The sequence below is a fragment of the Triticum urartu genome, chromosome 6A, assembly GCF_056163025.1.
Source record: "Triticum urartu cultivar PI428250 chromosome 6A, HENAU_Tu73, whole genome shotgun sequence".
In the NCBI taxonomy this organism is placed as follows: domain Eukaryota; kingdom Viridiplantae; phylum Streptophyta; class Magnoliopsida; order Poales; family Poaceae; genus Triticum; species Triticum urartu.
In genome coordinates, this window is record NC_141878.1 from 343,793,942 (window position 1) to 343,805,038 (window position 11,097).

At 53.4% G+C, this 11,097-nt stretch overlaps 1 protein-coding gene across 1 annotated transcript; it reads left to right on the plus strand.

The window, feature by feature from the left end:
* The first annotated feature begins 2,615 nt into the window (after positions 1-2,615).
* LOC147965197 (uncharacterized) lies at positions 2,616-4,995 on the plus strand. The gene is made up of 5 exons (XM_087530335.1): positions 2,616-2,965; positions 3,047-3,182; positions 3,526-3,762; positions 3,881-3,957; positions 4,917-4,995. Exons 1-5 carry the CDS (start codon positions 2,616-2,618, stop codon positions 4,993-4,995), a joined length of 879 nt encoding a protein of 292 aa, XP_087386461.1.
* The last annotated feature ends 6,102 nt before the right edge of the window (positions 4,996-11,097 follow it).

Genomic DNA, 11,097 nt, shown 5'->3' on the forward strand with positions numbered 1-11,097 from the left:
ACTACCTACCACTTGTTATATCATGCCTCCCATATTGCCATGTCAAGCCTCTAACCCACCTTCCTAGCAAACCGTTGTTTTGCTATGTTACCGCTTTTGCTCAGCCCCTCTTATAGCGTTACTAGTTGAAGGTGAATTTGAAGTTGGCTCCATGTTGGAACATGGATATGTTCGGATATCACAATATCTCTTATTTTAATTAATGCACCTATATACTTGGTGAAGGGTGGAAGGTTCGGCCTTATGCCTGGTGTTTTCTTCCACTCTTGCCGCCTTAGTTTCCGTCATACTGGTGTTATGTTCCTTGATTTTGCGTTCCTTATGCGGTTGGGTGTTATGGGAACCCCTTGACAATTCTCTTTGAATAAAACTCCTCCTACAAGGCCCAACCTTGGTTTTACATTTGCCTAACAACCTATACCCTTCCCTTGGGGCGGCCAACCCGAGGGTCATCTGTATTTTAACCCCCCGGGCCAGTGCTTCTCTAAGTTTTGGTCTGAACTGAGTAGACTGCGGGGCCACCTCGGGGAAACTTGAGGGCTGATTTTACTCATAGGATGTCTCAACTGGTGTGCCCTGAGAACGAGATACGTCCAACTCCTATCAGGATTGTCGGCACATCGGGCGGCTTTGCTGGTCTTGTTTTACCATTGTCGAAATGTCTTGTATCCGGGATTCCGAGACCGATCGGGTCTTTCCGGGAGAAGGAATATCCTTCGTTGACCGTGAGAGCTTGTGATGGGCTAAGTTGGGACACCCCTGTACGGTTTGAACTTTCCAAAGCCGTGCCTGCGGTTATCTGGCAGATGGGAATTTGTTAATGTCCGGTTGTAGAGAACATGACACTTGACTTAATTAAAATACATCAACCGCGTGTGTAGCCGTGCTGGTCTCTTTTCGGCGGAGTCCGGGAAGTGAACATGGTTCTTGTGTTATTGTTATGCATAAGTAGTTTCAGGATCACTTTGTCTTGATCACTTCTAGCTTCACGACCATTGCGTTGCTTCTCTTCTCGCTCTTATTTGCGTAAGTAAGCAACCATATTTGCTTAGCGCTTGCTGCAGCTCCACCCCATTACCTTATCCTACCCATAAGCTTATATAGTCTTGATCTCGCGGGTGTGAGATTGCTGAGTCCTCGTGACTCACAGATACTTCCAAACAGTTGCAGGTGCCGATGATACCAGTGCAGGTGATGCAACTGAGCTCAAGTGGGAGCTCGATGAAGATCTTGGTTGTTGTTATTTGTCTATTCCGGTTGATTAGTAGTGGTGCCCAATTGGGACGATCGGGGATCTAGCATTTGGGGTTGTCTTCCTTAATTTTGGTTCCGTAGACGGACCTTTGATTGTACTCTGGATGATGTATGGTTAACTTGTTATTTGTTTGAAGTGGCGATTGTAAGCAAACTCGTCATCCCTTTCTTATTCAGTACATGGGATTGTGTGAAGATTACCCCACTTGCAACTATACCACCATGCGGTTGTGCCTCTAAGTCATGCCTCGACGCATGGGAGATATGGCCGCATGGTGGGTGTTATAGTTGGGGCACTTCATCTCTAAGTTGGGGGAGCGCGCCTTACCGTCCTTCAAGCTGATGAACAAGACGGGTCCGTTCGAGTGGACCCCCGAGGCCGACCTAGCATTTCAAGACCTCAAGAGATACTTAACCAGCCCACCGGTGATGGTGGCTCCTCGCCCTCTCGAGCCCTTAGTACTCTACTTGTCTGCCACACCCCACTCCACCAACGCGGTGCTGGTGGCCCTCAGAGAGGAGCCCAAGGACAAGGGCCCGCCAAATAGAGCTGCCAAGCTAGATGAGGTAGCACAACACCAAGGCAATGCTCCTAAGACAACGGCTGCCCCAGCTCGTCATCGAGACTCCGAAGCTGGGGACCCACAAGAAACACCTCAGCCCCCAGGATCCAAAAGCTCCATCGACTCTACCGCCCTCGTCGAGCACCCAGTGTACTTCGTCAGCATAGTGCTGCGAGATGTGAGAGAACAATACCCATGCCTAAGAAGCTCTTGCTCGTGCTCCTGGTGGCCTCGCGCAAGCTGCGCCACTACTTCCAAGGTCACCCCATCAAGGTCGTCTTAGCATACCCGTTGAAGAGAGTGCTCAGGAGTCCCATTGCTGCGGGAAGGTTCGCCGAATGGAACATGGAGTTGCAAGCATTTGACCTGGAGTTCAGCACAACCAGGGACATCAAGGGGGCTGCACTCGCTGACTTTGTGGCATAATGGACCGACACCCCGGAGCTCGAAGCAGGCGAGAACCGATCCCTCTCGCCAGGGAGTGAAGCGCCAGATGGCTGGGTCATGTACTTCGATGGTGCGTTCGTGCGCCAGGGCGCGGGGGCTGGAGCCGTGCTCATCTCGCCCACTCAGGACAAGCTTTACTACACCGTGCAGCTCTGCTTCCAGCGGGGCAAGAAGGTCTCCAACAACATTGCAGAGTATGAGGGTCTCATCACCGGCCTCAAGGCTGCGGTGGCCCTGGGGGTGAAATGCCTCACCATCAAGGGAGACTCGCAGCTCCTCGTTAACTTCTCCAACAAGGTTTACGAGCCAAAGGATCAACATATGGAGGCATACCTCGTGGAGGTGCGCAAAATGGAGAAGCAGTTCCTGGGCCTTGAGCTACACCATGTGCCTCGTGACACCAACAAAGAGGCCGATGACATTGCCAAAAGAGCATCCAAGTGGCTACCCCAAGAGCCTGGCATCTTTGAGGAGCGGCTCTTCAAGCCTTCAGCAGCACCTCTGCCCGGGGAGCCGATGCCACCTCAGGACGAACTCCCCCAGCCACCAGCCTCGGGAGCCCCCACTTGCGGCCCGACCTCAGTAGCGCGCCTCCTCTTAGCGCTTGAGCCTCAAGAGGGGAGCTGGATCGAGGAGTTCAAGGCATACCTAACACAAGGCACGTTGCCAGAGAAGGAAGAAGACGTGGAGCATGCGGCCCGGCAGGCTACAACATACTGCATTGAGGACGGTGAGCTATACAGGAAGCGGCCAAATGACGTTTCTTTGTGATGTATTTGCAGGGAACAGAGGAATGAGCTGCTAGCTGACATACATGGCGAAGGCTGCGGGCACCACTCGTCGTCATGCACCCTAGGTGGCAAGGCTTTCCGCAGCGGGTTCTATTGGCCCACGGCACTCAACAACACGGCCGAGCTGGTGAAATCCTGCGAGGCCTGCCAGTTCCACACCAAGTAGATCCACTAGCCGGCTAAGGACCTCCAGACTATCCCGCTCTCATGGTCGTTCACGGTTTAGGGGCTGGATATCCTAGGCCCATTCCCACGAGCCTGGAGGTTACCTCTACCTCTATGTCGCCATCGACAAATTCACCAAGTGGGCGGAAGTGTAAGCCGTCCGCACCATCCCATCTAGGTCAACAGTCAAGTTCATCAAGGGCCTCATAAGTCGATTTGGGGTCCCTAATTGCATCATCACCGACAGTGGCTCACAGTTCACTAGCAAGCTCTTTAAAACATATTGTGCTAACCTTGGAATGCAGATCTGCTACGCCTCCGTGGCCTACCCCAGGAGCAACGGCCAGGCTGAATGCACCAACGCGGAGGTTCTGAGTGGTCTCAAGACTAGGACCTTCAAGAAGAAGCTCGAGGCCTGCAGCAGTGGCTGGCATGACGAGCTCCAGTCTGTGATGTGGTCCATCCGCACCACCGCCACCAGGACGACAGGCGAGACCCTGTTCTTCATCGTCTACGGAGCAAAAGCAGTTCTCCCACACAAGGTCAGGCATCGCTCCGCGCGGGTCCTGGCATTTGATGAAACGCAGCAGGACGCCATGCGGGGGATGGACCTCTTGCTGGGGGAGGAACACTGCCGTGAAGCCTCGCTCTGAGCTGCAGGTACCACCAGCGCTGCGGCAGTACCACTACCGTAGCGTCTGCTCTAGGACGCTCGAGGTGGGTGATCTTGTCCTAAGGCGGGTGCTCTCTAGGGAAGGGCTACACAAGCTCTCACACATGTGGGAGGGCCCATTTTGGGTCGCCCACGTCTCCAGGCTTGGCGTCGCGCGCCTGGAGACGTTGGACGGGATCCCATCCAGAATGCCTGGAACATCCAACACCTCTGGAAGTTCTACCCATGAAGCAAGGCCCGGAGCCTGTGAAGCAAGGCCCGGTGCCTATGAAGATCTCCGCTCGTGACACTCTCACGTAATAATGAGTGGGGCTGTACACGCCCTGGAGTCTCAGGAGTGCCTCCCTCGGGCCTCGGGGGCTCCGTCCCACGTCTTAGTGGTAGCACTTAGCTTTGCGCTAGTGAGAAGATAAGAAGACTAGACTAGGTACCGGACGCAGCTTTTCATTTTCTTTTCGAAGTTGGTTGCCCCTTTTTAGTGAGAATTTGCTTTCTGGTGTTCCTCGCTGGTCTGCTTCCATTGCCTTTGTGCCTCCTTTTCTGCCCTCGGTTCCTCATTTTTTGACCCGTACTCTCCCTACCCTCGTGAGTGCTTTCGTTTCCCTGTTTTTCGCAAGGCACTCTCGCTCGAGTTCGCAAGCTGGCGCACCCCTCTCAATCCGTGCCCTCGGGTACCGCGATGCGAAACACTGGGTCATGGCCGGCAGTGCCTACGACCAGGATTCGGAAGAATGAGAATTCCCTAACAAATTTTTGCAGTTTCCAGACGCCTTCCGAGCACAGGAAGCCTCGCCAGGCACTGCCGGCCATGACCTAACAAATTTTTGCAGTTTCCAGACGCCTCCTGAGCACATCGCGAGGCGGAAACTACTTCAGGAACATCAAGCTAAGTTATTCCTACGCGCATACATGAAACGTTAACGCTGCAACACAACACAAGAGCGATAAACATAGCACAACCACTTGGAAACCATAGTTGTTGCAAGCCCCAGTGGGGCCCCATACCTGTCTCTCTTAATGTAGGAAGGAAAAGAAGAATGAAACAAAAGAGGCACGTGCTACCGCCGTAGGTCGTGAGGACGGGCCCATGGCGCTCTCCTAAGCTCAACCAGACCCCTCCTCTTGCTTCACCGAACCGCGGCAACGAGACGACCCGCTGCCACCTTCGAAGCAGGCGCGACAGCATGGCGGCTGGTCGTCACCGCCGCTGCTGGAGTTGTCGCCGGAAGAAGAGTCGCCGTAGCTCGATGAGCCATGGCCGGAGCCGAGGCCGAGCACCTCACCACCATTGTTGTCCTCGGGGCAACACCCGACGTGGCGGCCATCTTCCCTGAACACCCTCACACAGAGGGTCGCGTTGCCATCGTACTTGAAGTGGAGGGAGCACCAACGGCCCAGGCCGCATGCACGGGCAAACATCTGCCAGCCGCGGGTCAGGGCTGCGTTGCCTGCAGCGGGGACCTCAACGGCGCCCCACGAAGCCTTGCTGCGGCAGCCGTCCGCCCGCAGCCAAAGACCACCTGGACTACTGGATGGAAGCTCGTTGGCAAAGAGGCGCAGGAGCTGAAGCCAAGTGCCGGCAGGGTTCTACGACCGTCGGCGTCAAAACCGGCGGATCTCGGGTAGGGGGTCCCGAACAGTGCGTCTAAGGTGGATGCTAACAGGAGGCAGGGGACACAATGTTTTACCCAGGTTCGGGCCCTCTTGAGGAAGGTAAAACCCGACGGCCTGCTTGATTAATATTGATGATATGGGTAGTACAAGAGTAGATCTACCACGAGATCGGAGAGGCTAAACCCTAGAAGCTAGCCTATGGTATGATTGTATGTTGTCCTACGTACTAAAACCCTCCGGTTTATATAGACACCGGAGAGGTTAGGGTTACACAAGGTCGGTTACAAAGGAGGAGATACACATATCCGTATTTGCCTAGCTTGCCTTCCATGCTAAGTAGAGTCCCATCCGGACACGAGACGAAGTCTTCAATCCTGTATCTTCATAGTCTAACAGTCCGGCCAATGGAGGTAGTCCGGATGTCTGGAGACCCCCTAATCCAGGCCTCCCACAGTAGCCCCTGAACCAGGCTTTCAATGACGATGAGTCCGGCGCGCAGTATTGTCTTCGGCATTGCAAGGATAGTGTCCGACCCTGCAAAATAAGTTCCACATACCACCGTAGAGAAAATAATATTTCCACAAATCCAATTTGCTGACTTGTTTTGGCAACACGACATTATGTCACGGCCCGGTGATTATTCGAACCGTTTCCTTTAACTAGCCCCGCACATAACGCGAGGCAGTTTTTTGACACGTCTTGTCAAAGCAGAGATCGTGTCCCCTTATCACGGGACTCTCATCAATACGGGTGTGGGTAACCCAACCGCGCCATCGATTACGGCACTTGGGGGATAAGCGAGTTTTACCAAGCTAGTGGGGACGCTTAGTTTCATCCGCCCATATAAAGGGATAAGGATTCACCTTTTCATCCACGCCTTCTTCCTCGTTTGCTCATCCATTTTCGCGCACTCGAGCTGCAGCGCCCAAGTCCGCACTTCCTACCTCAACCTTCTCCAACCATGTCCGAAGAGGGAGGCAGGTGGATGGTCTCCTCCATCACGGAGGGACACATGAAGAAGCTGAGGAGAGGCGGATACCTGCCCGACGACATCGCGCACCGGCTCCCAGATGAGGGGCAGCTCATACCCACCCCCAGGCCCCATGAGAGGGTAGTGTTCCTTACCCATTTCCTCCGCGGACTGGGATTCCCACTCCACCCATTTGTCCAGGGGCTCATGTTCTACTACGGCCTGGATTTCCACGGTCTGGCCCCGAACTTCATCCTCAACATCTCGGCATTTATCGTCGTGTGCGAGGCCTTCCTCCGCATCAAGCCCTACTTCAACTTATGGCTGAAGACCTTCAATGTCAAGCCGAAGGTAGTGGGCGGCCGCCAGGCGGAGTGCGGAGGCACCATGGTGGGAAAGATGCCCAATGTTACATGGCTCGAGGGCTCCTTCGTGGAGACCATAAAGGGGTGGCAATCGGGGTGGTTCTACATGACTGAGCCGCGTGACCCTGCATGGGCAGCGGACCCCGAGTTCCGATCTGGCATCCCCACGCGGCTCACCTCCTGTAAAGAGAAAGGCATGTCCTGGGGTAGTTCGAAAGAGCTGACCAGACTCCAAACATGTGTTCAAAACATGGTGAACAAGAAGCTCAAACTCGTCAACGTAGTCCAGGTCATGCTCGTCCGCCGGATCCTCCCGTGTCAACAACGGGCCTTCAACTTGTGGGAGTTCGACCCGGCCCAGCACCAAACTCTGAACAAGCTCTTCGATACGACAAACGAGGATGCCTGGAAGGTGCTATTCAAGGGCGCCGAGGTTCCTCCTCCTACTACCGAGGATCGCGGATTCTGCACGAAGCGCCAAGCCAGCGCGGTAAGCTGTTTTACCTCTTACAGGATACTCATTTTTCATAGTTAGACTCTATGCGGGATCTAAGCTCCCATTCCTTTGACAGGACTGGCAGGGAATGGTCAGACAGATAGACTATCCTGCTCCCTAGCCCGAAGGTCCAGCAAACGCTCTGCTGACGGAGATGCTGACTCCGGCTCCTTACAAGGTGCCAGAGAAGACCAAGAAGGCCAAGGGAACCCGAAAGAGTTCCCGATGCCAGGTGTTATCAGACTCATCGTCCGATGACTCTGCGGCACACTCCTCCCCCGAAGACGAGGAGGAAGAAGAAGATGCTCCCCCTTTAGTTGGGAGAGACAAGAAAAGAAAGGCCGCGCCAACTGGGGGGGCCGAAGGGTCCAAGAAGGGAAGGACTCTCCTTCCGGATAGCTCCACCGCCGCCGCCGAGGGCGAAGACGAGTGGTTGCCCAGGGCCAAGCCCCTGGGGAGGTCGTAAGTATTCGGACACCAGAGTAACTCATAGTATCCTTTTGCGCACTACTTCCCCTAACGCCGAATATGATTATGCAGGCCGCCATGAGCCAGTATCGATGTATCGTCGGACGGCTCCCTGGGCTCGTCGGATATGGATAGCTGTAACGCCCCGAGACCGATGTGCCGGGTGTTTTCCAGTTATTCGTTGTTGTTGCCTTGTCTTTGCTTGTGTGTCATCATGTGCATTGCATCATCATGTTTTCAAAACTTGCATCTGTCCCGGTCTCCTCATTTCTTCCGTTGTCCGTTCTGAGCCCAGACACACTTGCACGCGCCCGCGGCACCTCCGAAATATTATGTTTATAAGTGGCCGGATAATGTCCTCGGAATGGGATGAAAGTTGGCGTGTGGTCTTATTATAGTGTAAATAGAGCGCCTGTCAAGTTTCATCTCATTCAGAGTTCGTCTGATAGCCCAATCGTTAAACTATAGCGGCATAGTAGCCGGTCTAACATCAGATGTTTTCGGTCTCCGAAAACAGTCGCCGGGCCTCTCCTCTTCTATCTTCTCAGCCCTTTGCCTTCTGCACTACCTCTCACCGCCAGGCCCTACCTAACCTCTCTCGTCAGCCCGCGGACCTCCTCCCGCATGCGTCCAAAATCTGTCCCGGACCCGGCCCGGACAGTCGTTACCGCTGTGTCCGGATCATCCCCAAACATCTACAAAACGTCTCCGTTTTGTTAATTGGACTTCTTAGTCTATTTTTCTCGACCGCCCGATTACGATCGACGGGACGTTTTAGCCCCTACCCAAAAATCCAGTGCTATATATATAGACCTATCCCCTAGGCACCAACCCTAAAATCTAGGTATTTCGTCCCCCTTCAGCCGCTGCCACACTCCACCAAATCACTCTCGGGATCCATCCCCTCCCGATCCAAGACCACCAGCCACAGCCGCCACCGCTCCTCCTTGGTTTCCACGCCCAACCAACCAATGCCTCCCTTGGGTCTCGCCGTCCACCCAACCAGCAGCGGCCGCATCCCCCCCGCAGGAGCTCACCTTCTCCTCTCTCGCATCATGCGCCTGAGAGACGCCCTGGCCTTGCAGCTCCCGCCGCCGCCCAGCTCCGGTTGTTGTCGTCTCCACCGGAACTCGACGATGACGTCTGCCTCCCGTCCGATGCACCTGGCCTTTGTCCGCCTCCATTCTGTCCATGATGCCCTCCTTGTACATCATCGCGCCGCCTCAAGCTTCGTCGCGAGTCAACAGCAGCAGCGGGGAAACCCATCGCCGCCCATCGCCATGCCTGGCCCTGCCAAGCTCCAGTGCATCGGATCCATCCACGTCATCTGCTAGCCTCGCCAAGTTCCGCCACCGCGCCCTTGTTCCTCTGTCGTGGCCCGCGCCATCCCCGGCGAGCAAGCGCCAGCAATGCCAGCAGCTCCCCTCGTGCCTCTCGGACCTCGCCGGTGTGCCGTTTCCCGTCGATTTGGACCCCTCCGCCGCCGTGCAGACCCACCGCTACGCCGGTCCTGTCGAACGCCATCGCCCGAGCCTCTAGGCGCCCGCCTGCCATGGCCGCCTCGTCCCTGCACCAGAGGAGGACGAGTAGCGCCTATGTCGTTGCCTGCGTCGCGCAGATCCGAACGCCTTGTACCTCGCCGCCCCTTCGCCCGCTCACCAGAGCTCTGCTCCCAGCCGTTCTCGCCGCCAAGGCTGTCGCTCTGAACCTATCGCTGCCATATTTCTTCAGAGACGAGCAGAGGAGCTTGCCCAGTCCAGCCACGTGCGTTGACCGCATCCAACTGCTCGATCTGCCAGTGCCCCGTCTCGATCTCAAGGCCCATTCCCTTCCGAGCCGACCCCCTCTCCACGTCGCCCGCGCCCTTGGCCTCATGCCAGTCGGCCCTCATGGGCCTCCACCACCGACCAGCCCATGAGGCATGGTGAGATGCCCCCAGCTCCTGTTCCTGCTAGGCCAGCCAGTTTCGGCCCATGTCACTTTTTTCCGTTCTATGAATTTGTCTTTTATCCAGAGTACTGCTTATTTACAGAAAACCACTTAAGTTTCATGCATATAATAACTCATTAACCGAGCATCGTATTAAAATGATTTATATATGGTATGTGACTAGAATTGCATCTAGTTTCATAATTTGCAACTTTCATCTATGTTTAAAATGTTTAAAGTGTTGTTTGTTTAAATTTGCCCAAATGCCATGCTAAAATGATTTAATTCATAACTAAATAACCATAACTCGGAATTTAATAAACTGTATATGTAATTGGGGTAGAAAAATGTCTAGTTTAACATGGTGGCCTTACTTTGCATGTTTAACAATTCTAAAATATGGTTTAGGTCAGAACAGTACCAAACCTAATATATGCATATGGGGATTTACCGGAATTGTTGTTCGTTGCTTCCGGCCTCATTTAAACTCGCCTAGTTAGGTAGTTTTATTGTGCTTCACCCTCTTGCCATGTTAATGAACATTTAATCTTGTTGGGTACATAAACGAGCGAGAACTAAATAAGGCATGTGGTGTTTTCTTCAATATGCAACTCCGTTGCATATTGAGCTCCATTTAATTTGTAGGATTGTTTCTGCATCTTGCCATGCCATGTATCATTAAACCGGACATGCATCATACTTGGTTGTGCATCATGCCATGTCCATGTAATGATTGTTTACTATGTTGTTTGCTTTCTTTCCGGTGTACTTCTTCATTCCGGTAACGTCGCGTTTGTGAGCATCCGTTCGACTACGTCCGTTTGTGTTCTTCATGGACTCGTTCTTCTTCCTTGCGGGATTTCAGGCAAGATGACCATACCATCGAAATCACTTCTATCTTTGCTTGCTAGTTGCTTGCTCTTTTGCTATGCCTATGCTGCGATACCTACCACTTGCTTATCATGCCTCCCATATTGTTGAACCAAGCCTCTAACCCACCTTGTCCTAGCAAACCGTTGTTTGGCTATGTTACCGCTTTGCTCAGCCCCTCTTATAGCGTTGTTAGTTGCAGGTGAATATTGGAGTTTGTTCCATGTTGGAACATGGTTATTTTGTTGGGATATCACAATACCTCTTATTTAATTAATGCATCTATATACTTGGTAAAGGGTGGAAGGCTCGACCTTATGCCTGGTGTTTTGTTCCACTCTTGCCTCCCTAGTTTTCGTCATATCGTTGTTATGTTCCCGAATTTTGCGTTCCTTACGCGGTTGGGTTATAATGGGAACCCCTTGACAGTTCGCCTTGAATAAAACTCCTCCAGGAAGGCCCAACCTTAGTTTTACCATTTGCACTAACAAC

What these genes read in the sequence shown, in the direction of transcription:
- LOC147965197 (XM_087530335.1), top strand. Translation starts at nt 2,616, where the DNA reads ATGGAGAAGCAGTTCCTGGGCCTTGAGCTACACCATGTGCCTCGTGAC. An exon ending in TCAACAACACGGCCGAGCTG is followed by an intron (nt 3,183 to 3,525) that starts GTGAAATCCTGC and finishes CTTGGAATGCAG; the next exon opens with ATCTGCTACGCCTCCGTGGC. An exon ending in AAGCAGTTCTCCCACACAAG is followed by an intron (nt 3,763 to 3,880) that starts GTCAGGCATCGC and finishes TCTGAGCTGCAG; the next exon opens with GTACCACCAGCGCTGCGGCA.